Source organism: Podarcis filfolensis (genome assembly GCF_964270895.1).
Source record: "Podarcis filfolensis genome assembly, chromosome: 4".
NCBI classification, from domain to species: Eukaryota; Metazoa; Chordata; class Lepidosauria; order Squamata; family Lacertidae; genus Podarcis; species Podarcis filfolensis.
In genome coordinates, this window is record NC_139607.1 from 51682707 (window position 1) to 51708371 (window position 25665).

The window sequence follows — 25665 nt, forward strand, 5'->3', positions numbered from 1 at the left end:
AATGGTAAGCAAGCCTTCATGATGGTTGTTAAACAAACGGAAATGGAGACGAGGGGGAAAACTTGTTTGATGTTGAAGTTGTGGAGTCTGCAGTCTTAACATAGACTGTGGAAGGGGTTAGCAAACTTAAATAGATAAGGCTGTACTAGGTACTATGCATGTTAAGTTGTGTCTAGGACTGCTCGGACAAAGAAACGTACAGTGGTTGAACCCCATTTCTGAAAATATAGTCCAGTTGTTACCCAGATCTTTCTCCATCATTAGATTCAACAGATACTTTGGTAAGGTGGAAAGCAGATATACTGAGAAACTAGGCAATTTTTGAACATCAAAGCAGCAGCAATAGAGATGATTGGATCCCTTTCTGACCTCGAAGCATGGGTACCTCCAACAAAAATTTAAAATTTGGCTCTGTAATTTGGAACTAATGTGATTTGATTGGTTTGTTAATAAAAATTATTTTTTTTAAAAAAAAGAGAAACTAGGCAATTTTTATATTAACTATAAAGCCAGAGATTATTTTTAAGTGGTGCACTCAGATAAACAAAGAAGTCAATGCAAAGCAAATTGACTACTATTAGTAGTTGGAGAGAAAGACCTATAACAAAGCCCCTTCTTCAAGTGATAGAAGCGAATCTTTCTCCAGTTTTAGGATTCCACTCCTGAATAGGGTATTCTAAAGTTAAAGGATCCCTGACAGTTAAGTCCAGTCACGAACGACTCTGGGGTTGCGGTGCTCATCTCGCTTTATTGGTTGAGGGAGCCGGCGTACAGCTTCCGGGTCATGTGGCCAGCTTGCTCACTATTTTGACATTTTGGCTAGTCATTTTTTTTTCCTCACGGACCCACATGGCTACATTTTTTATGCTTAATACAACTTCATTCCATCATAGCTTGAGTTGAGGATGGGAATAAGTGCGGTGGGGGGAGCATTTAATTAAGTATCAATAGAATTACATTCAAAAGTTCTGAATAAGCCCTAACATTCTGTCTGTTTCTAGAACTGCTATGCAGTGAGGAAAACAAATGATGCATTTCATTTCATTGAATTACCTAAATTGGTCAATGTAATATTAAAAATACAATAAACATCAAACGTATTTTATAAATACACATTATTTGTACTGTACTTCTAAAACCAAGCAAATAATAGAAGTCCATTATTCCTTTGTCTACAGTATTTTATTTAACATAGTCTTACGTAATAAATAAGCAAAAGCTTTACAATTTAAGGGAGTAGATATATAATCCTAAGCAATAGTAGGATGTGTATGTATTTCTTTTTCCACATACTTTTGTCAAATAATTTATTTTTGCATCATAAAAAAGCAAAATCTAATGTTCCAGTAGAGGAACAAACAGAAGAGTTTTCTCTCAAGAAACTAGCTCAAAAAACTGTATCGTGATTTTGGACAAGTAAAATTATAGTAGGAATTTTATTAATGCATTCAATGCTGTCCTTTACTTATGAATGTGAAGTTCAAATCCTAAACCTATTTACTAGTGAGCAAGCCCCACTAAACATAGCTAGACTCACTTTCTGAGTAAACATGCATAGGATTATGCATCTTAAAATTATTCACTGGTTTGTTGCTGCAAAGTTGAGCTTTTTAACCAAAGTAGATTGATGCGAGGGAAATCTACACAATTGTACTCAGCAGAGCAGTTTGTACTAGGTGTGTGTGGCATTTCTACTCATAAGATACAAAACTGAGGGTTACATTTCCCAACTCCATTTTTTACCATTTCTTACAAAGTGTATAGAACCCTGCAAAGTACAATGATAGGCTTTTTTTCTGGGGGGACACAGGGGTACACGTACCCCTAAACATTTTGTGAATCTTTGTACTTTTCTTCATTTACTGTATTTCTTTTCCACAATTTGAACTATAAAGTGGTGATTTTCTTGAGTCAAAATGGGAGTACCCCTAAACATTTTTTTAGAAAAAAAGCACTGGTGATAGGTAATTATAGTTCATTAATTATAGTTCATAATCAAGAAGAGAAATGGCAAAGTAAAAAAGTGGGTGTCCCACTCTCTGTACTTCCATTGCATGTAAATGATACATCCAGTTTTCAAGCACTATTCAGGATTTTTAAAGTTTTATCCATCGTGAGAGGGAAGGGCTGCATGTGACAGCCTCACCCCTTATGACTGGGAAGGTCTGCAGAGGGACTGTAAGTACATTGAGCTGAAAAGGGTTCCAATTCTTAGGAAGCCTGATTGCAGGGAGCACTGTAAGCTCATAAACAAAAATGTGCTTGCAAGTCCTCTTCAGGTCTTCCCAGGAAGATCAGAAGCGAAGGGCCAGAGCAGGCATGTGCATCCTTGAGTCCTCTCTGTGGATAGGACTTCAAAATGCCTAAGGTAATTTATACATTGTGATAGTGGCAGGTTGTTAATTATTTGAAACTGCTTATCGTCAACAGCATTACCTAAATGACACTGGGCAATTGAACAGTTTAAAAAGTGTACTTTTCAGAAATATTTTCTTTCTTACAAAGTGAAAGAGGCTTAGCATATATACAGTCACTCTGAAGAAAATAAAGTAAGTATGCTACACTGCAGTTGTGTATCAGATTTCTTTTTATGAGTCAGCTAATTGCCTGTATCTCATTGGGGAATACATTTTTTCACGTAGCAAAATAAACAAATGTTATTTGGCATAAATGTATTCTTTCAGGATTACATCTGCATGAACACTTTGAAAGACTGTAAACAAACTTGCATCTGGCAATAGAATTGTGTAATGACATCATGATAAGATCATTCACAAAAGCACCTTTCTATGAAGACAAGCTAAGGGTGCTGCTGCTGTTTTCAGCAATATCAATTACATCAGAAAAGGTATCAACGTTCACAGAATTTACCTTGGGCATCTGGGAGGATATTTTTGTTTGGCTGTTAGGGGGGAAAGTTCACTTCCATCCTGTTAAGTACATTAGTCCAATTTAACTATAAAATTAAGTCTCTGGCAAGTTTGTTGCCCAGATAATTTATGCATGTTCTTAACACTTAGAAGACACACCACCAAGCAGCAGTTTTTTGTAGTCAAGGTATTGAAATATGTTCTACAACAATTAGCACTGTGCAAAGGATGTGTCAGACACCTCTTAGTGCAGTGTGGTGAATATTACAAAGATGAGGCTAGAGCCCAAACTGTAAATGTGAAGTTCCCTTTATCTTAAAAACCATTCAAAATAATGCAGTTTTGAGCCTTCCAATTCATAAAATACTCTAAGCATTTATCCAAATGTAACTATGACCAAAGAATGGTAGCCAGTTCACCTGGAAGCACACACTTTTTTCTCAGCCTGAAAGATCAAGCACAAGAGGGAATGAACAAGGCCATTCATTCAAACAAACAAACAAACAAACAAACATGTGCAAGAAAGAAGGATGACCCAGTACCCCATAAAGCACTAGAGATGAAACATATTAGTCATGGTGAACAATGGGCTGAAGGCAAGGTGCCTAGCACCTATGGGAGAAGCGTATTTTTACACTTTGGGAACTATTGGCTTCAACTCAAGGCACAGGCTAAGTATGAATTCTAATGTACACTGCTTTGGCACTACTTAAAAATGTGCATGCTCACAATGGTTAACTTTAAATAGGGCAATACTGAGCACAACCGATCACTTTTAAAAAGCTTATTTCCTTACAGTAACAAATAGCCTTATAAAATTAGACAAGGAAATGGATGCTGCGTATTGTATTGCTGCGTCTAAATGCAGAAAAATAGTTTAAGAAAATGTCCTCATTACCTTTCAACTTAGTTGAGATTTGAAAAGGTGCAATCAAAGCTGTTTCCATATTGCACAAGTTAAATTATATATTATTTCTTGGAGAAATATTCTTAAATTGGTTCTGTCTATACTCTAAACAACAGCAAAACTGTTATTTGCTTCCTGGGGGCACAGTCGTTCTTCCATGCTTCTAATGAAAACTTCACTTGTCTGAAGGACATTTTAGAAGTTTTTGATGTAGCTCACAGTTCAGCAAAGCTAAGAAAAACTAGTCAAATTAAAATATACATCTGACTCCAGTGTTAATGTTCTTTAATGCCAACCATTTTTATGCATAAGCTTTTTACATATTAGGGTGCCTTCTGTTCTGTGATAGAGTAAGATGATAAATGGTTTATTAGTTATGTTGAAATGACAACCACATTCTAGTAACTCCTAGTGTGCAAAACAACCTTCACGTGTATACACACCCACCACATGTACACAAGAGCTTCCCCCATTTAACTGGATAGCACGAACAACTTTGCATGTGTATCCTTTTGTGCTATTGCTTATGATTTTATTAAAGCACCCACAGAAAACTGGAACACAGGAGAGCTATATATTTATCGTATTAAATCTTTGCAGGTACTTGGGTTGCCTCACCTTCCAGATTAAACATTACAAAGCCAAAGATGAATATACTACGTGCTCTACGAAAAATGCAAAATAAAATGTAAGTGCCTGAGAATTCTCATCTAATCATTAGTGCAGTTGGTGAATGTATTTTATCATATCTTAACCATAAAAGTTGCTAAAACTGGCTGGGCTAAAAACATAAACCCACCAAACAGAAAAGATTTGAAGTCTCGTTGACAGAGCAAAATGAAGAGAATGCAACTTCACTCCTCTTTGGCTGGCAACAAATACAGTTTTGGATATATTCTAAATGGAAAGTGTATTTGAAACAGTGAAAACCTTTGTCTTTCGTTTTCAAATAGATGATTTGATTCCCCCCCCAGTGTAACAATCACCAGCTCTTTGGTAGTTATCTCCAAGTTTATTGGGCAAGTAGATTTTCATTTTCTAAAGATGCATAGTAGCCATGCAGCCTGGCAATTCTATACTGCCTTGAGTAATATATATCCAAGCCACATGAATAAAAAAAAATGGTTTAATTTCAGGGATTGAAATCCTAAATGCATGTCCCCAAGGTAATGCATTTGACGGCAGTTAAACAGAGACTATCACAAATAACCGGTAACTACTGTCTCCTACCAGACTGTCCGTTTGTTAAGTGATCTATAACTTTCAAATAATTGAGGGATTGTATTTTTTAAGAAAACAAAGTCACTCTATGTATCAGCACATAAACTCTTATAATTTAACTTATATACTGTAAAAATAACAAAAATATGATCTGTTACATGGCTTCTTACTAGCAGAGTCAACTGCAGAGATTAATCTGGAACAACAAAGCACTGAAGCTACCGGTAATTTTTTCCCCTTCACCTTAAAGGTACTGTTACACATGGCTTGCCAAGAATGCATGCAAGTTTATCCCACTGATTTTAAACCATGCTCACTAAGTGCAACCATGTATCCTCATGCTTCAGGGGAACTATTCCAGTTTATTTATTTATTTTATAAACCACAGATTTCTATTACTGTCACCTTCCATTGGCTATTATTACAGACGTTCCAATATAATGGGGAAGTGCAGGCTCCTTGTGAGCCTCAGGGGAAGAGGCTGATGAAGGACTTTGGTTTTTGTAAAACATATTTACTTCCTCAGAACTCTGTCCATAATTCTCTGCTACGTGTCCTGTGGCAGTACACGAAGAAGTTTGAAATGTGCCATGTTTGGCTAAAACCCGATGGTAGTTGAGAAGTACAAATGGAACTTGCCCTGCATGCCTAACATCCACAGTGTGATCGTTTTCAGAGTCATGATCAAACTTTCCGGTCATTCTGTCATCAGGTTCCAGCTCACCTAGATTTGCAGCATGATGGGCAATGTGCTCAAATTTTGGTTCTTTCATACAAATTCTTCTTGTTTGTTCATATACTGTTGGAACTGGGAGAAGGTGATTTAATTGTCCAATAGATTTAGTTTGGAAACATTCAGATTTTGACAAAAAAGAGTTGGCTAAGGAGTTCGAAAAGGGCTTTTCACTTAAGTTGTTTTTTTCTTGTACACCTCTATTGAAAACTAGCTTATTTTCTTCTTTAATGAGATGATGATGATGTGCTGGATATATTCGGCTTTCCATTTTGTTGCTGTGCTTTATAATGGTGGAATCATAGCTCTCTTCTTTGTATCTGCTATTTGCTGCTAGGGTGCCACAGCTTGCAAAGCTGTCAGATGTACTGTCTTGGCTATATCTTCTGTTTGGTAGTGGCACTTTGAAAGAAAGAAAAATAAAGTTCTTTAATGAAAGCAGTTCAAGCAACAAAGTGTACTTTGAACATACAGTAAAGTCTATTTAGATTGGGGACATTCGTTTAATGCTGTTTTTGAGCTTGCTTTAAAGCCTTTGTGCAAATTAGCAAGTAGCTGCATTCCAAATAGAATCAGGAGGGGGGAAGGAATAACTTATCCATTCCTTCTCCATGCCAAATTGCAAGATGGGAGTTAAAGCAGGTTCTTGGAAACTCTAAATAATTAAATTATAGCTAATTACCTTCTGAGGCAACTGGAGCATTATTGGAACTATTTAAAAATGTAATTTTTGTAAACAATTTTGAGTTTTATTTTTTCACTTTGGATACATACCTTCATAAACGGGCAACATAATCAGATGTAATACATGAAAATGCTTTCCATTTGATTTATTAGGCTTGTTTGTGCTACTTGTGGAACCCTTCAAAATATGCTCCCTAAAGAAAAGTTGCTATTGTGATCAGTATTGTACCCACAAAAACTCTTTCTTTTCAGATCTGATTCTCTGACAAAACAACAATATTGTGAGGACAATGTGGTCCAATTGTCTGCTCTGATGTAGCCCCATGAACTCTAGTGTGAGGGCTACAATATACGGGATTGTCTTAAGCTTGTAGTAGCAGGGCTACACAATCAAAAAAGATGTGTTGTGTGAATACACCCTAAGAAAATCTAGGAGACCTAAGAAAACTGAATTTAGGCTTCTTGTTAAATTCTTTGCAACAGAATTGGGGTAATTTTAGTTATCAATCAGATTTGCATCTTAACTATTATTCTTGCATTATGTTCAGAAAGAAATATGAACAATTCAGGAGCAAAATTAAAGTATAACTGTAAGTTGCAACTATTTTCAGTCCTTTCCTTAACAACTCATCAGCCTCTTTTTGTTAAAGGTTTAAAATAGCTTTACCCACTACACATGTTTAATATTTGAAAAATATTTAACATGTATGATTTTTTTCTGGGTATAATAGAGCTTCAGATTTGTTCATTTAATACACACCTTCATAACTCTGTAAGAGATTATGGCGTACGCTGCTTGCTGACTGATCGGAAGGACTTTTCGATGGTGACTGACTGCCTCCTGGAACAAGAGAATTGGCATAGTGCCACTGGCACTCTCCACTTGTCTGCAAAGTACTTAAGAAAAATCGAGCTACTTCGCAAGGTGTTCCTTGAGATTGCCCAAATTTAGAAGGCAGCATTTGTTTTTTGCTACTGAATACATGAGGGTCTACAGGGAAGTGTCCATAATGGTAAGAGAAAGGTAAGCTGTACGATGGGGTGTATAAAAGTTCGCTGTTTTCTGAATGGAAGGCTTGTTCTTGGATGGTGGCAGAATTTGCTGTGGAGTTGGATCTCCAGCTTCCAACCTGGCCACATTCCAGTTTGTCTGTCTGGAAGGAGCTGTATTGCTGAAAAAGCAAATAAAAAGAAAGAAAAGTGTTTAATAGCTGACTCTGAAATCTGTCAGTATAACAGACTAACAGAGTGCACTGCAGCCAAGTACCACCTTGAACTGCAGTCACACCAGTTCATATAAACTAAGAGAAGTTGGCAGCACTTAATTTCTAAAGAGAGGAACTGGAGCACAAGCCTTTCTGGCATTTTTCTGGAAGCTCTGCTCCTTAATCCTGTGTGTGATGGACAAGCTATAGCTTCAGTGGTGAGGGAGGGAGGCATTCTGCACATGTTTGGAAACACTTTAAAATGATTTCACATATTCCATTTAGCTGGCAAGATTTCAGAGGGCCACACAGAGGTCTGGGGGACCCGATGTCGTGCCCCCCTGCGCTGAGGTGGGAACATCTGCTTCCCATTGGCTTGTTCTTGATCTGACACACTTATCTTGCTTTGGATTGAAAGCTCAAGGTCACCCCTACCTCCATATTTCAAGTCAGGCTGTCTAATTTTTTATTTCCTTTTTTCCAAGTGCCTACAAGTTTATCCACTCAAACATTTGCCTGCCCCTATTTTTTCCATTTTACACTTAGAAAATTGCTCAGAAAGAGGTGAGAGCTAGCTTTGACATGAGGGTCAGCTAACCAGCAATGTGAGCAGCATTGCTCCAAGGAAAGTTTCCTAATGACTGGCACAAAGGCTTTCCACAGCACTGCTGGGAATGCTCTTCTGTCAGTCATTTTAAACATTCCCTAAAAGCAAGACTTTGCACATTGCTGGTATGGTGGTCCTCAAGGCAAAGATGGCTTCTGCTCCAAATAGAAGACAGGTTCCCCAAATCCAATCAGCGAAACAAGACTGCAAGTCTCTCCGAAATGCAGTATCCAAATGATATACTCCCAAACTAGGGAGGAAACTACACCAGTCCTGAAGCTGGCAGATCTTTGGATGGACAGTTCAACCTTATTTTATTCTTTGTCCCTGCACTCTACCTTAGTCTTGTTCTTGTGTCTATTGTTAACGCTCACCCTGAACACCTTTCTGGACCTGGTCATGTATTGTCTCCTTTCTGCCCGTTTTGTACGATCTTGGTGGCTTTCCAAGCAAACTGTTGCATCTGTCAAAAGGGTGAATGCTGCTGGTACAACAAGCTGTTGCACCAGTGTAGTTCCCTGAATTGGTTGAAATAATTCAACCACAAGTGATGCTGTACTGCTGCAACAGTTCATATTCTTGATCCTCTAAACTTGCAGTAGTCAGTACCCCAAGCAGCAATTGGTAGGATCAGGCTATTAAAAGGAACAGAATTTATGATATTTTGAATTGCAGGAAATTCCAGTGACTATTCACAGCTACTGTTGCAGATAGGTTGCCACACACTTTTAGCATGAAATGTTGATAGAGGGGAAAAACTACTACCTGTTGTGGATATGGCGTTGTTCTGAGTTTTGTCTTCATTTTATTACTTCTAGGTTTTGTTGCTTTTCTTGTTTCTTGTGAGGTAGACGCTGAGTTTCTGCATGGAAACTGTGATTTAGAAATGGTGACCTGGTCCAATGATAATGGGAGTTCCTTATATTCTATATCTCTGAAAAAACAACAACAGCATTGCAACAGAGGAATGGTCCATTTGCATCTTTCTCCTCACTTATGTGCCCCCAAGCATTTAAATTGGGGCTCAGGCCTAAGGTGCCAATGTGATCCTTTGGGCCTCTCTAGCTGGTCCTTGGGACTCTGCAAGCCATGCATCACCCTACCAACGCTCCTTGAGTGCTCTTGCCTGGCTGTACTGTTTCCTTGAACTATGATAATATCTCTCAGATGCCTAGATGGAGACTGTGTGTGAGTGTGTATGTGTACAGCAGGCTGCATTCCAGGTGCACACAAGGTAAAAATCACACCCATTGCTCTATCTACTTTTGCCTCCAGCCTTGCCCCCTGCTGGCACATAACCCCTGTAAAGTTAACCCTGAGTGTATGTTTCCCTCACACTGAAAAAGGGTTCTCCAACCCTGGCATAAAGAAAGCTTCAAAAAAATAATACCAGACATGCCACAGTCACTGGACTATTAAAACTGAATCCTTAATGCACAAAGAAATGATAGGAAGGGGTTGGTAGCCGTGAAGCTAGGTTAGGAGTTCAGTTCAGGACACTTGAACTCCAGACACTGCCAGAGAGGAGTAACTGGGCCACCTCTCACACTTTCACAGCTTTCATTCAACTGCCTCTCTAATACTGTGTATGTAAGCAGTTATTTGATATACACTCTCAACCTGTCATTTGTTCATAGTTGTGCAGCTGGAACCCGTTAATAGTTAATAATATATTTTAAAAATGGCTGCCCTTCTCCATCCTAAAGTAATAGTCTGCCTCCATGTCATAAGAATAGTTATCTCCTTAGGTTGTTTTTTGTCATCAGCTGATCTGCACCTGCATTTTCTCCAAAAGAGCTGCATTTATGCCAATGCCATTTTAGTTCATTAATATGTCACAGTGTAGGAGTAGAGCAGGACCAGCCCTACCATTAGGCAGAGCAAGGTAGACATCTCAGGTGGCAGATGCTGGAGTGCAGGGGGCAGTAGCAGCATCAGCCCCTGATCCCTACCCCAGCTGTCCCTCTCTGATGCAGAATAGAATTAGGTGTGTGCAATGCAGCCTGCATTGTGCCTCCTAAGGTAGACTGCTCCCTTGATGTGCAGCAAAAGATGCTGTACAATTGTCATTGTTGAAATAAGATTTAACTTCTAGTTCAGGCAACCTCTGTACATGGAAAGGGATGTGCCCTCTTCTACCTTGTGTCAGGCAGCAAAACATCCGTGGCCCTGGAAGACGGACTTCAAGAAAGGTTTTCAATAATGTCGTTTTATGTTATTTGAAATGTAGTCATTCTTTTAGTATTCGATTGGTTGTCTAGAACACAGTCTTCAGCTGTGAGATTGAAACCCAGAAGTGAGTTGGCCATACCAAAATACTTTCCCCTAGGAAATGATGTCTACCTTACTAAAACCTGATAGAGTATTATAAAGCACAACAAAAATATGTATATCGGTGATCAACATTTTAAAGTAACAAAGTGGAAATCAGGATGGAAGAAACAGATAAAGTTATCAACATGAGACACTGAATAAAATGAATGTGGTATACAATGGTAGGAAATATGGACTTACGTTAGGACATAATTAACACTCACTATGCAGTGAGGTCGTGATGAGCGGCTGTTGTGTACAATGGTGGCATAGCTCTGGACCCAAACCCAGCCACTGTTCTTTGACAGCAACCGATAGTACTTGGTTGTGACTTGTCCTTTCACCAACACTATAAAACATAACATGAAAGGAATTTAATTATACTCATACTCTGCCTTTCCTCCATGAAACTTGAGGTGGCATATTTAAGGCTCCCAGGTGACCTTCTGTTCAGACATTGACCCAGACCTGCTTGGCTTAAGAAAGTTTGTTACATCATTGATTTTCAGGCCATACCATTCTACTTTGGTTTATTTGTTTTTTAAAAAGAACATTTTACCCTTATAATTGAACTTTCAAGCAAGGGCAGTATTTCGGTTATTGCGACTGAATGTTCTCTTAATACAGGTCTTATCCAATACAAAATCCAATAAATAAAACACAATCCTAGATACGTCTACTCAGAAGTCCCACCCAACGTGTATAGGATTGCAGGCTAAAAACTCATTTGAGCCTTCGTTTGTGCTTTCTTGAACTCCTGGACTCTGCCTAATTAAAAGTTTATCCAATTCTCTTATAGCTGTAATACAAAATCTCAAACCAAAACGTGTTCTGCCTTCTGCCTTCTTGTATATCCTTTTCTTAACATCCCATATTGACTGTAGATTTAAGAATGAAGTGATGTGGAGAAAGAACATTTTGGACTATACTTTCTCAGTGGCTGTTTTCTGACAATCATATCTTGGCTTAATAAGCTGAGGTATGAATGAGCCTCATACACCTGTATGTCACTACTCTGCTCCTCTCTTTGTGCAAGACAGGAAATTTGCAGTTAACTATAGCTTCCTGTTACAACTGAAGCAGGAAACTATGGTTAATGGCTTCCAAACAAGCCAGGCTATTTAACTTTAAAGCATAATTTTAGCAGCTTATTGAAAAATAGTGGTTGCTCGAGATCCTGCAACCACTTCCATGAGCAGAGAAACGGGGCACCACAGTTTTGGGAACAAGCAGAAGTCCTGCTCAATACACGGAACTAGTTGTCTAGCTTTAACCTAGAGTTCTTTCCTCACAGACCACTTCCCAAGCTTCCTGATGCATGTATTTTTTCAGAAAATTAAAACATCTCTATTAAGTCGATATGCGTGCCCTGAAGAGAATTTGGATTTTCTTACTATAGATTAGTTCAGCTAAGATAGCCGGTGCCTGAAGGTTCTTTACATTTATTACTCTAATAATAATTCAGATAAACATACCCAATTTCCATTATAAATGTTACTGCCTTCCACAGCAGCCATTTGCTCCCAAAGGTGCTGTAAACAGTTGGGAGAGGACAATATTTGGTGGGAAATCAATGCAGAGATCCAAAACGCTGCTTTAACTTCAAAATAAAAGTTGTCAGCTTGTCTAAAAAGTGTGAATTATTTGTTGTTGCTATTTATTAAATTTATCCAGGCAGCCTTTGAACACGTGAATTCTGCCCCTACTGCGCTGTCAGAATACCAAAGAAATTCATTATGATTAAAAAGGAGTTGCCTAATCTGTAATACGCATGGAATCCAGAGACTTGTGCACAAATATCATTCCTACCCTAGTCATCCTGATAGCTTGGCCATGTTGCTAATGAAGTTCTTTAGGAAATCTACTAGTACTGGAGCAGCAGCTGTAACAAACTGTCAGTCACTTCGTCTTCTTCCAGTACTAGCTCACATTTTCTTAACTTGAAGAATATGGATATGAATTATCTCTGATTCATCAATTTACTTTGCTTTCAAAATTTGTTCCAGCAGCTTCACATATTAAAAAGTTACGCCAATGAATTAATATGAAACCCAGGTGTAGACAATACATTACCAATTTACATGTGAGTTTTTTACTAGGAAAGCTGTGCCCAGTCATAGTTCCCCAACACTTATACTCTGAATAACTCACATCAACACCATTACAAAATTATTTTACTTGTTTTCCATTACTTACAAAGATGGTGAGCATATCGTAAATGAAATACATCACATCCATGCACATGGTGGTAGAGAGTTTTCTCAATCAGGTCCTGTGGCTCATATCCAGTTAATTCAGTCACTCTAAAAGAAAGAAATATAGCTAATAAGCAGCATCTTTAAATATTTTACAGCAACAAACAATTGCTCTCCTTTTCCAGAAATCAAGTTTCCTGAAACCTTCAGAATTGCAGTAAGCCCACAACTTATGCACATTTAAGTTGTGCGCATTCAGTTTTACGTGCTTGGCAAAAAGCAGTTTTAAAAAATCAAAAGGGGCAGAAAGGGGGTAGGCATCTGAGAAAAAAGACTGTGGCAATCCCACCTGCTATTGAACCCAATGTGTTTTGACTATACACAATTTTAGCTTAAGAAGCAATCCCTGGAATGTAACTGCCACATAAGTTGCAGGCTTACAGTATACATTTTTTAAAACTTTATTAGCTTCATAGAGTACAAAATCTCAACAATATATTTAAAATACCTATATGCATTTCAGTATAAAGGATTATGCTGAAATATATCAAGCATTACATAGCACCGATCTATTATAGGGGAATGCTATAACAACAATTCTCTCTTTTAAGCAGAAACATCTTCAGTGGATGTTCCATTTGGTAAGATAATGGGTAGGTATGGTGTTGACTGGTTAATGGGACAGAGGATGAATATTTGCTCACATTCAGAATTGCCAGAGGATACAACTAGCAGTACTGCAGGATAAGATATATGGCACAGATGAAATGAATTGTGGGGCCTCCTACGGGGACTCTGGGACAATATTTACAGACTAAAAGGGTACATAAGAGCTAGCTTCCTACTAGAGCAGCTGCTGGATACTATTAAGTCTCATCCCTGGTCCAAATGTGGCAGTTGTTATTTCTTTGGGATGCATTAAATTTATGACTTGGCCCTCCAGCTGTTTTGGCACTACAACTCCCATCATCCCTAGCTAACAGGAACAGTGGTCAGGGATGATGGAAATTGTAGTTCCAAAACAGCTGGAGGGCCAAGTTTGGCCATGCCTGGTCTAGATGCTTTATTGCTATCTCTTTGCCTGAGTAGGGGTGGGTGGGGGATACATTCTAAGTGTGCTCAATAGTATGTATCAACAATGTGGTAGTCAGTTTTTCAAACAAATTTATTACTGTCTTGTGAGCTTCCTTCTGTGCTTAGAGAGCTACTCAAGAAAAGAGTAAGCAAAGATCATTTGCTTAGGAAACCCACAAGTGACATTTACCTTTTGCCAAGATTAATGAATATAACAGGAGTGATTAATCTGTAGGGCCTGTAATCAGTTTATAAATATAAGAGAGCATAAAAGAAATTAGATACTTGTCTTAGCAGAAGGAATAGCAGTGTCCCTTAAGAGGGATGAAAAGAACATTTAAGTTAGATATTACAGAATAACAGGACAATGAATACTGCAACACAAATAACTTGGGTACAAAAAAAATACTAAGGCCCTACCACTGAGGATAAAAGGATAAAATATGCCTTCTTCAGCACCTGTACGATGTGAAAGTGTGATCATTTCACTGTCTGGACACAAGATTTGCACAGTTACAGCCTTCACTGCAATATAACTCATGTGATAAGCTATTATTATTACAGGTCCTCTCAGCAGGAATCTCATGATGTAGCCACAGGGCAAAGCCATCTTGTCTTAACTGGTCTTTAAAGATACCGTACTTTTCTGTGTATAACCTGCCCCCTATTATGGGGGGGCTCAAAATTAAGAAAAGGGGGGATTTTGGGGGGAGGATTGCCCAGAATTGTTGAGCACATCGCCAAATCAATCAATCCTCTGTCCCTACGCCGAAAAAAGCAGCACATTGGCTGCCCAATTGCCACAGTGACAGCCAATCAACACCAGCCCTTGCCACAGCCACCAAGAACAATCTCCAACTAGCAGCAACCAATCCGATACCCCCACAATGCACACTACCCATGTATAAAACGATCCCTAATTTTGAGTAAAAAAACCCCATAGTCTTATGGACAGAAAAGTATGGTAATCCAGATTTATCTAGGGATCAGAATGCTAAACCCATCCACATGGTCCATCTTGTTTGTCACCCAAGTCTTTGATTATCAATAGATATCAGAGAAGGTGCTATTATTACTTAGAACAATGATACTAAAGGGTTAGGCAAGGTTTCCCCCTAACTGGTGCCCGGCAGATGTTTTGGACTTCATCATCAATGGCTGTGCTGTCTGATTACAGATAACAGCAAGAAAATGCTAATAAACTTTGTGACATTGATTTTTATCCTTTCCTTGGTGGGGAGAGAGCAATAGGGTATTCTACTCAAAAGCCTAAAATATAACTCTTTACAAAGGCATTATATAGAACTAATTTCCTGTTTGTAATGAACACAGAAGAGGAAATGAGTTAATACAGCAAATGAAATCAAGCACTGCTGAGAGTATTCATTTTCCTCTACCACTAAGGTCATGAGTTTGCTATTTTGTCTTGAAGTCAACAGATTTTTCATTTATCTCTCACGTTCAATATCTGGAAAGTTTTGAAAGTAAGATATAGAAATTTAGTAGCGTGCTTTTAGCCTCCTTTTGAAAACAGAGAAACAAATACTCATATGTCCACACCCCTACCCTATTAACTTTTCAGTTCTTCTCTACATTGTAACCTCCAGCACTGCTCCACTTGTAGATAATTTTAAATTATTTATCCACTAAAGTGTCAAAATGTACTGCTTAGTTGAACACCAAGGGAAAGGTCACTTATAAGTAGCAATGGGGGAGAAATTGAATTCAGTTAGCATTTAAAGCCAAATTAATCAAATTCACACTCATCTGAATTTTGCTGTGCAGTTCTCCAACCAATGTTTACAAAAATGCATATATTAGAAAGATATGTATATAAGAATGAATTATCTGTGAAAGCATACAGAAACACATTATATTAGTAAAAGTTGCTTTTAAAAATCTGTACATTAGTCAAAACTGCACACAAAATTATGTTTAGGAGGATAAATTTCCCTACTAAATTTGCACTAAAATGCTGAAGAATTTTCATGAGGATTAAAAATAAATAAATCACAAATTGCTACAGAACTGAAGTTAAGACTGGAAAAAATGAGAAGCTTAAAGAATCAAAAATAACAGATCCTTTCATCCCTACTTATGATCAAAAAATTATCTGTGGCTCACATAGCACAGGCATAATTCAGTGTCTCACGCCAGTACACGAGTCGACCAAAAAACTGCTGGGTTAACAACCAGTATTCCCTTTTCACTTCACTCTAGATACAAGAGTTTAACTATATATTAGTAATATAAAATGCTGTCAAATACGAAACACCATTGCATAGCAACTATGAGATATTTTCAAATGTACCCATATCAAATATCAACAGATGTCATGAGCAATATTTCAGTTTGAGAAATATTTACAAAGGCAACTGTTTCTGTTCAATATCCCTTTCCCTATTATTTTTAAATTTTGCTAAACTGGGAGCAAGACAAAACAAAACATCTCAGTAAAGACAAAGACAAACATGACCAAGAAACAGCAACACGGCTGCTGACAAAACAGCAAAGGTTGTTATTGTGAATTTATAGTAAGTTGTTGCTTAGACTGCTTTGACCATATTTATAATTAAATGGTCCACAAACAAACAAACAATTAGTGTGAATTAGTTTTATTTCTTTTTAACATGCAGTGGTTTAGGGCTGGGTGAGGTATGTTGTACACAGCAGGAACAACAAAAGAAGAGACTCCTGTTCTATTATTTCTGTGGGAATTCAGCATTTTAGCAGCAAAGGCCTATTTTGTATTAGTTAGGATTCAAGCCAATATTGACATTACATCTTACAAATGGCTATTTTCATAGAATCTTAGAACTGTAGAATTGGAAGGTACCCCAAGGATCATCTAGTTCAACCCCCAGCATTCCTATATTATGGTATGCAAGCTATACAAACTGTGAGCTTAGGAACAAGAGATGGAGCAAATATGGTTTTGTGATAAAAGTACAAACTAAGAACTTCAGAGTCCTGGTGTGTGTATGAAGTTTTGCCAACAGCTTTCTAGTTAAGCTGTGCCTCATTTGTCAACTTTGTCATGGAGCAACTTAGTACTTCCTCTATTCTCCACTTTGCATAATTAAAATAATGTCCAGTCTTCAAAAGACAACCTCAGTCTTCCAGTAATTTTGGTTAACTCAATTTCAACTATTACTGCTAGACGCTACCAAATAAAAGTATTTATTCCATGAGCAGTGGCTTGGCCTACAGTGATTCTTAAAGTGTCACTTTATCCTATGTTCATGTTAAAGGCTTAACACGTATAACATACAACAAAGCTTCGTTTTCAAATGCTGTAACAATTCAAAGATAATATTGTTGCTACAGTTTTGTGTGGGTTCTATTGTTCTCTTGCTCTTTTTCAGCTTTCTATTTTTTAGCTATCTTTTGCAAGTTGCCACAAGCATATGGAAAAATGGAACAGCCATTTTTAAAAAATAAATTTTTACTTACCTTGAATCTAGAAATATCAGTTTTAGATCTAGGCTTGCTCTGAACATAAACATGTTACTATGGAGTTTGATCTCAGTGATTGCACTCGGAGGTAATGATTGACCTACAGCAACCAGCCCCACAATTTGGTAACAGGTATCATACAAAGACATATCCAACATGTACTGACGTATCTTCAAATAGCCACTGCAGTGGATCACCTGGTATGATATGGGAGAAAAAAGGTACAGTTATGAAGGGGAAACGAATGACTAAGATGGCCTCTTGACAATACTGTTTACCTAAAATCTCTAGGATATATTCCCTCTCTCTCTCTCTCTCTCTCTCTGTGTGTGTGTGTGTGTGTGTGTGTTTCCTGAGCAGTCTTTTTACAGGTGAATTGGTAGATTTAAAGCAGAGGTCAACATATACCATGTATTGCATGCCAACACTATATGACAATTAAGCTGACATTAAATTGCAAAGATCTTGACTCTACATTCTCTAGATACATTCAGAGTATCAAATTATTTTTGTGGCCCTCTGAATATTTATTATACATTATCTTATTATAACATAATGGTCGATGTGAAATATCCAGATAAAATTTTATTTTCTTTGCATAAACTTAATTAAACATGCATACATACAAATTTAAATTATACATTTGATCAACCTATGTTGAAATGCACACACAGAACACTGTTTGGTGTTTGTACCGAAGTCTTGCCATAAACAGTTATCGGCTTGGAAGGAGGGAGGCAGAGATGAGTGGTGACAGAAAGACCGACAGAAACTGAAAGACAGTAGGATTGTGTCCCATCCCCTGGGGTTGCCAACATGGAGTCCACAGGTCTCAGTAAATAATCCGCTCAAAAATCTGCAACGCATGAGAGTCTGTTTGCTCTTTCAGCTCAGCTCCTGTTTGCACTGGTTTGGCCTCTCCTACACTGACCACACTCTATTAAACATGCCCACATTTCACTTGAATGGACACACACCTTCTATTCTGAACAAAGAGAGGTGCAAAGAACTTCTTTCTATGAGCAGTATGGCAGTTGCTGGGGTAGATGCCTTTTTCCACACTGATGCGACAGGGGGGACATGCACACACCATTTGGTAGTCCTGAGTCTTTTTCTGCTCTTTTAAATGTGGGCGAGTTATGCCACACACCCTAGAGCAGCCATTTTATGCCACCCACACCATGTTAGTCATTTTGTGGTTGGCGCTCATGGCATAATTCAGCACAAAAAGATGTGAGTGTGGAAGCACTGCACATGCAACTGGAGACATGCCTTTTCAGAGTTTGTGATTGTGCAGACAGCCTATAGCCATACCATCAGTATATGAATAGGCTCGTTCACATGGTATGCTAAACCTTCATAGGGGTAGAAGCAATTCCATTTGCTTCTCCACATGCATTCATGATTCATTATAATGTGTAGCCTATGCATATTTACTCAAAAGTACATTCAGTGAGTTTAGTGGTCTCAGTAACATGTACATGCAGAGGCTTTCCACCTTCGCCTCCTCACATTCACTCAAGGAGAGAAGAGGAGGAAGAACTGCTGTGCAATTTCCACCTTCAATCCATCTGATCCTCAGAGTTTTCAGTTATCCTTGCAAACAAGCCATTTGCTATTTGCTGTGGTAGAAGCTGCTTTCATTGAGGCTGCTGATGCAGCAAACAAATGACAGCCAAACCCGTTGCAGACTGGATTTGGGGTTGGCTTCTCCTGGGACACAGCATGAGGTGGCAAAGGAAAACACGCAACACTATGATTGTTTACTTGGGAATAAGCCCCAATAAATTCAGCAAAGCCTTCCTTTTGAGTAAACATGCACAGTATCAGGCTATAAGCTTTACTGCAAAGCATTTGCATGTCTGCACAAGAGGCTGTGGACCTGGAAGAAGGGAATGGGGAGGGGAGAGAGGGGGAGAGAGGGAGAGAGAGAGAGAGAGAGAGAGAGAGAGAGAGAGACGTGGGGGAAACGGAGATTGCCCAACAGTCTGCTAATTAGTCAAAGGAGAAGGGACAAAATACACTGGAGTTTACCTGCCTAAATAAGTTCTTTGTTTAATTTCCATATTGCCCCATAGTGAAGCATTGTGGTGGTTCACAGTAACAAAACACCGTAGCAAGCTGTATTATACCAGGCCAGACTATTTGCCTATCTTGCCCAGTAACGTCTACTATGACAGACAGAAGTTATCATGGGTCTCTGGCAGAGGTCTTCCCCATCACTTGCTACCTAATATTTTAACTGGAAATGCTATGGAGAGAACCTGTGACCTTCTGTACACAAAGCACTGAGCTATGATCCCTCCCCCAAAGCAAGACAAAATATCCAGTTTTAAATCTAACTCAGCTAAGAGGCGCTTTGCAATAAAGGAAGGTTTTCACTGGCCCCCTCAAAGGTAGTAAGAATAGTATAATACAAGCCTCCCTGGAAGCAAAGTTCAATCACTGGGGAGCCTATGGCAATAAATGCTATTAATCAGAGCTGAACTGAATCTTCACCTGTGAAGTTTTAAGGCGAAAAAGAGTGGAGTGTTACACATGCACTCATTGCTTATCTTTTTTGCATACTGTTCTTAGGTGCTTCTTTTCCTGACCTGCCGCTTTAGTGCCTTTTTAAAAAATGGAATCCTAGACACATGGAGCATGAGGATGTCAGAAACATAGTCAACTTTGGCTTCATGGTGTTATCATGAAGCTATATCAGAATGATGTCTTCCTGACTGCATTTTGAATAGTCAAACATTTTTGCTATGTTTCACAAATCCACACATATCACCAAAAAAGAGTGAAGGCAAGTTTCATGAGGGGGGGTTATTTTTACAGACTCTCTTCCATTTTGGCTCAGCCCTAGCATCAATGTCACAGATATTACTGTATATTACTGTAAAATATGTGTTTGCTTTAAGGCAAGCTTCTATAATTAAAACCTGTTGCCCTGTGAAGATGGCGAAAATCTAAGCACTTTACCTTGTAACCACTACATGTTAGTCCTGCATTCCGTTTGGCCAAAACACACTTCATTCGCAGAAAAAAAGATCTCTCTATTTCATACTCTGAAAACAAAATACAAATGTTTCAAGACTCTTTACAATATTCCTTTTGCCATTTTAACATAGTTTTTAATATTAAACCTGTAGTGCATTTTTTTAGTTATGCTTACAAACATGAAGCATGAATATGAAAGTGATAATTAGAATGCTTGCTAAGCCATTATTTGTCACATTCCTCATGATTTTAAGCATCCCTCAAAACCTTAAAACCATGAATTTATTTATTTTAAACATTTTTAGGCCAGTTTCTGTACTATGTTCTCTGAAATGCCATCCTTCTCTCAGGGGTATCAATTTTTACATTTCAGAATAAACATTTTACATACTTTTAAATATCCAATGACTTCCCTTCTTCTCCTTCCATGGTTCATTTTACTTATCTTCCATTCCTGCATATTTTACTATAACCAATTAAATCAGTTCTCTATTTTTACATTGTCCAACATTAATCACACTGATGAATTTATCTTAATGCTGCCAGCGTTTTCAGCTGCGTGCAATTATTTTCCATATATTCAATAAATATTTTCCACTCTTCTTTAAATATGTGTTCTTCTTGTTCTCTTATTCTATGTGTTAAGCCTGAAGTTCTGCATATTCTAGCATCTTACGTTGCCAATCCTCTTTACCTGGGACCTCACTCACTTTCCATTTTGGTGCTAACAATACTCGAACCGCTGTTGTTGCATACATAAAAACACTTTTCTGACATCTGGGAATTTCTGTATGAATTATTCCCAATAAGAAGGACTCCAGTCTTTTTGGGAAGGTTATTTTAAACATTTTTTTTTCAACTCATTATAAATCATTTCCCAGTACTCATTTACTTTTCTACATGTCCACCACACATGGAAAAAGTCTTTCCATTTCCTTACATTTCCAACACATATCTGATTCTACTTTATACATCTTAGCCAACCTATTCGGAGTTAAAAACCATCTATGGATCGTTTCCTAATAGTTCTCTTTGAATGAATAACATGCAGTAAATTTCAGATCATTTTTCCAAAGTTTCTCCCAGAGGTTTAAATCTATATTGTGTCCTATATCTATTGCCCAGTGTGTCATTGAAGCTTTAACTAGCTCGTCATTCGTTTCCCATTCTAATAAAAAGTTATACATTTTGGACAAAGGTTTATCCTTATTTTGTAATAATTCTCTTTCAAATTGTGAGCTTTGGTCCAAAAGTATCCACACTTTGAGAATGAGTTCACTATTAGAATAGAATAGGTCAAAATTAGCACGTTTAAATTAACTAGAAGGCAGTGTAGCTATTTTAAAACTCCAATATGACCAGCCCCACTGTTACATTATGCAGTAGCCATAGTTTCTGAACAGTCCTCAAAAGGTGTCCCACATGATGCAGTACGTTACAATACTCTAAATGCATACATGGAGAACTGTGGTCAGGCTATCTTTGTTGTTGAGAAAGATAGCAGTTGGTGTGCAACCGTTAGCAAATGAAAGGTGCTTCATGCCCCAGAGGTCACTTGGGTCTCTGAGGCTAACACCTCCATATTGGGAACCTGATTTTTCAGGTGGAGTTTCACTATCACCTAACAACGAACAGCACTTATACCGCTTCACCTGACTACAACAAACAAGAGAATTGGAGCTTCATGCTATCAAAATATTGAGAAAACCTCAGTCAGTAGATTTATATAGATGCTGTCCAACACGTGGAATAAAACCTGAAGAACACCATACCTTAATTCCCAATAAGCAGCCTTATAGTTGATCATCAAGGGAGCAGGAGCCCACAACATTATATACCAATTTCCACCAGCCAACCAGTTCAAGATATCATAGTGGATGGTACTGGACACCTCTGAGAGGTACAGGAAAATCAACAGGATTGCAATTTCTTACTCTCTCCTGACAAAGGAGGCACCATGGTGATCAAAGTTTCTGTGCCAAACCCTAACCAAAAATGGATTTAGATAATCAGTGTCGTTCAAGGGTGTCTGGAGTTGCATGAACACCTTGTCCCCAAAAGGTACATTGGTAACTGGCAGGAAGCTGGCACAATTGTCTGGGTCCAGCATAGATTTTTTAATGAGTTGACTGAAAACTGCCTTATTTAGCAAAGACAACCATCTCACACAGAGATGTTCATTTCATTATCTGCGGATTATTTCTGAATATTTAGGTGTTTGAAATTTATGGTCAGAGTGTCAAATTGGAGCACAAGGTTTCAAACTATATTCCATTGTTAAAAATGATTTTAATAATATAATTTTATTTGCAATTAAGATGCTTTATTTAAATGCCGAATTATACTTCCCTTAGTAACTTCCCAAACCCCCTTGATGAGGACTTCCACATTCCAGCAAATTGAGAAACAGTGTGATCCTGTGCATGGCTACTCAGAAGTAACTTCACCAAGTTCAGTAGAACTTACTCCCAGCTAAGCATACAATCACAACCTAAATTTATTTCCTATGAAGAAGTTGACATTTTTGTGCTGCTTCCACCAAATTAAGGTGTTTACATGCTTTTACTTTCTTCCATGTAACATTCCTACATAGTTCTTCACAACAAACGGCTTACAAATATGAACAATACACATGTAAACTCACTAAAAATTGACTATGACATCTGTACTAAGATCCAACCATATCCTTACTGGTTCTGCTAGAAATTAGAGCAAGATACTAATTCTCACCTTCCACGTTCTTTTCTGGACATGTTGGAGGCACATGGATACTTAGCCCTTGCACAAATATTTGGGCACCCTCCATCTATGCACAACCTGCTACCTCCTGCCGACTACATTCATTTTTTCTTTCCTCAAGGACCTGTGCCACACAGAGCACATCCTTGCTAGCTAGACAATTACAATAAGCTGCCTGGTGAGAGATCATAGAATTGTAGAGATAATGCAGCTCCATACAGCTAGCAGGTTGATATCCCCTGCAGACAAACTAAGAGAGAGACAAATGACCCACCCACCTATCCTTGAATTGCTTGAGGATTTTGTTTGGTCTTCATTTTTAAGCAAACTGACTAGATTTGCACTTACCAGACTAATACGTGGATCAGAATGCAGTTATCCTTCTATTTTCATACTTCTCCCATTTTGCAATACAGGTATCAGCTCAAAAAATATACCAAAATGCACACAAAAATGTGTATTTTAGGATAAAATGCGTTCAAAATGTGTCTTTTGTAAAAATAATAATACATTAATGTGATTTTTTTTGCTTTTAAAAAATTGCAGATAGTTGCAGAAACAGATTTATGATCATATGTGAACCAACACAGACCAGAAACATGTTGATCCATCCCTAATCTATAGATAGCAAGAAGTTTCCCAAACCTATGAAGCTATGTAACTCCTAAGCCACCTAAGAGCTAGGTTCATAAACTAAAAAAACAACACAAATCTATTGGCCTAATGCCTATAAAATCCTGAAGGTCTATCTAACTAGCTGACTTAACATGTTACATACAAAACATGAATATGATCAACACATTAAGTAAAAGATGACATTAGAATAACAAATTAGAAAATCTTTTTCTGCAAGGTGTCTCATAGTCTGCTACATTTTTTTTTCAAGTCAGCAGCTGCAGCAATCTAACTGGTAGCTAAAGACCCTTGATGCTATAGCCTACATTCTGAGAAAGAGCAGCCAATCTACAACACACTTAGGAAACATGGCCACAGTTGAAACCTTGAGACTTTTAAACCTCTTCAGGATCTCAGCATCTTTGTCAATTGTTTAGCAATAAATCCACTTGAGTCATCCTGCCACTGTGTTTTGTTTTGTTTTGCTTTGCTTTGCTTTGCTTTGCTTTTTTGCACTGTATTCTCACCCAGCTGCTACTGCTGGCCCTTAAATAATCATTGTCAAATCACTGAATTTCCATTCAGAACTGTCAACTCACTGAGTCTTCTAAGAGCATATATCTGCTGCTTCAAGTTAAAGGACAAGTAAGATAAAAAGTAATGGCCCCTGGACAGTTAAGTCCAGTCAAAGGTGACTATGGGGTGTGGTGCTCATCTCGCTTTTCAGGCCAAGGGAGCCAGCGTTTATCCACAGACAGCCTTTTGGGTCATGTTGCCAGCATGACTAAACCGCTTCGGGCGCAACGCAACACCGTGGAGAGTGCCAGAGCTCACATGGATTCAAACCACTGACCTTCCGATCAGCAAGCCCAAGAGGCTCAGTGGTTTAGACCACAGCACCACCCACGTCCCTAAATGACAAGTGAGGGGTAGTGGGAGTTATAACAAAAGGAGTATGTATGGGAAGGAAACCCATCCTTTTCCTTGTCTAGCTCCAATACTAGAAATACAGCACAGAGAAAACCTCTTAAAGGAACGCAGAGAGATAAGGATGAGGAAGGGAGGTTTTCCTCCACACCCTGCATGCTCCTTTTCATGGAAAACCTCCCTGTCCGCTTTATAACTAAACCAGTACATGTGCAACGACACAAACACACATACACCTACCAGGCGCTCAGATTAGTAGCTTTGCGAATTCAACCAGAAAGCAAAACAAGAAACCCACTCCAGAATTTCAAGCAACATTCCCCTTTGCCTCCTGGGATTTAGGTCTTCCTTAGGAGATCCCACTCCAAGAAGGAGAGCCACATTCCAAACATCTCAAAGTTTGCTAAACAAATATTACAGCTAACTTAAATGGTCAGTTTACTGCTCCCTACCTCAAACCTATGTTTTTTGTAATTCCCCCCAGTGCAAACTGAGCCATCCTGAGTGGCTTACAGATAATAATAGTGTTTGATCCTCTAGGCTGCTACTACTCAGACCATTTCTAGCCACAAAAGCTTAATTATTGGTGGCTGGAAAAACATCTGTTCTGTTTGAATTACAGTCATACCTCGTGTTGTGTTCCACTCTTGTTACGGACTTTCAGCTTACGAACGCAGCAAACCTGGAAGTGTTTGCTTCCGGTTTTGCCGCCTGCACATGTGCAGAAGCGATCTGCATACTTTGAGCATGCGCAGAAGCGCTCGATCGCACCGCGCACATGCGCAGAAGAGGCGCTCTAGTTGCGGACTTTTCGGGATGCAAACGGCACCCCGAAACGGATTAAGTCCACAACTAGAGGTACCACTGTATCAAGCACTTTAAAAAGAAAATTTGCAAATAAAACTCTAGCCAGTATTTTCCAGATACATGGCCTGCTACTGGACAATGTGTAATACTTAATGAATTAAAACCAAAGGGGCAATTCATCTCCATGTGTAGCCACCATCAGAGGGGTGACAAATGATGTGTTTTCTCCTTTCCCTCTTGGAGACTATGTACTGGCCATTACTCAGAACAAAAGGCCAGCATGGTTCTAGTGTATCCAGACCTTCTGCACTATTCCTGCGTAATGGC

At 38.5% G+C, this 25665-nt stretch overlaps 1 protein-coding gene across 3 annotated transcripts in view; it reads right to left on the reverse strand.

Moving 5' to 3' along the window:
* Positions 1–4045: 4045 nt before the first annotated feature.
* The window catches only part of SIM2 (SIM bHLH transcription factor 2), a 48878-nt gene continuing 27258 nt past the window's right edge, over positions 4046–25665 (reverse strand). For 2 of the 3 annotated variants that reach the window (XM_083608840.1, XM_083608841.1), the window contains exons 5-11: positions 20233–20318; positions 17263–17462; positions 12737–12843; positions 10742–10889; positions 8993–9161; positions 7176–7587; positions 4046–6133 (exon numbers count right to left, since the gene is read on the reverse strand). In XM_083608840.1, the coding sequence (XP_083464966.1) occupies positions 5400–6133; positions 7176–7587; positions 8993–9161; positions 10742–10889; positions 12737–12843; positions 17263–17462; positions 20233–20318 (1856 nt within the window). In that variant the 3' untranslated portion in view covers positions 4046–5399. Of the gene's footprint in view, positions 6134–7175; positions 7588–8992; positions 9162–10741; positions 10890–12736; positions 12844–17262; positions 17463–20232; positions 20319–22980; positions 23602–25665 lie in introns of those variants that run through there. The other variant, XM_083608842.1, reaches the window with a different exon arrangement.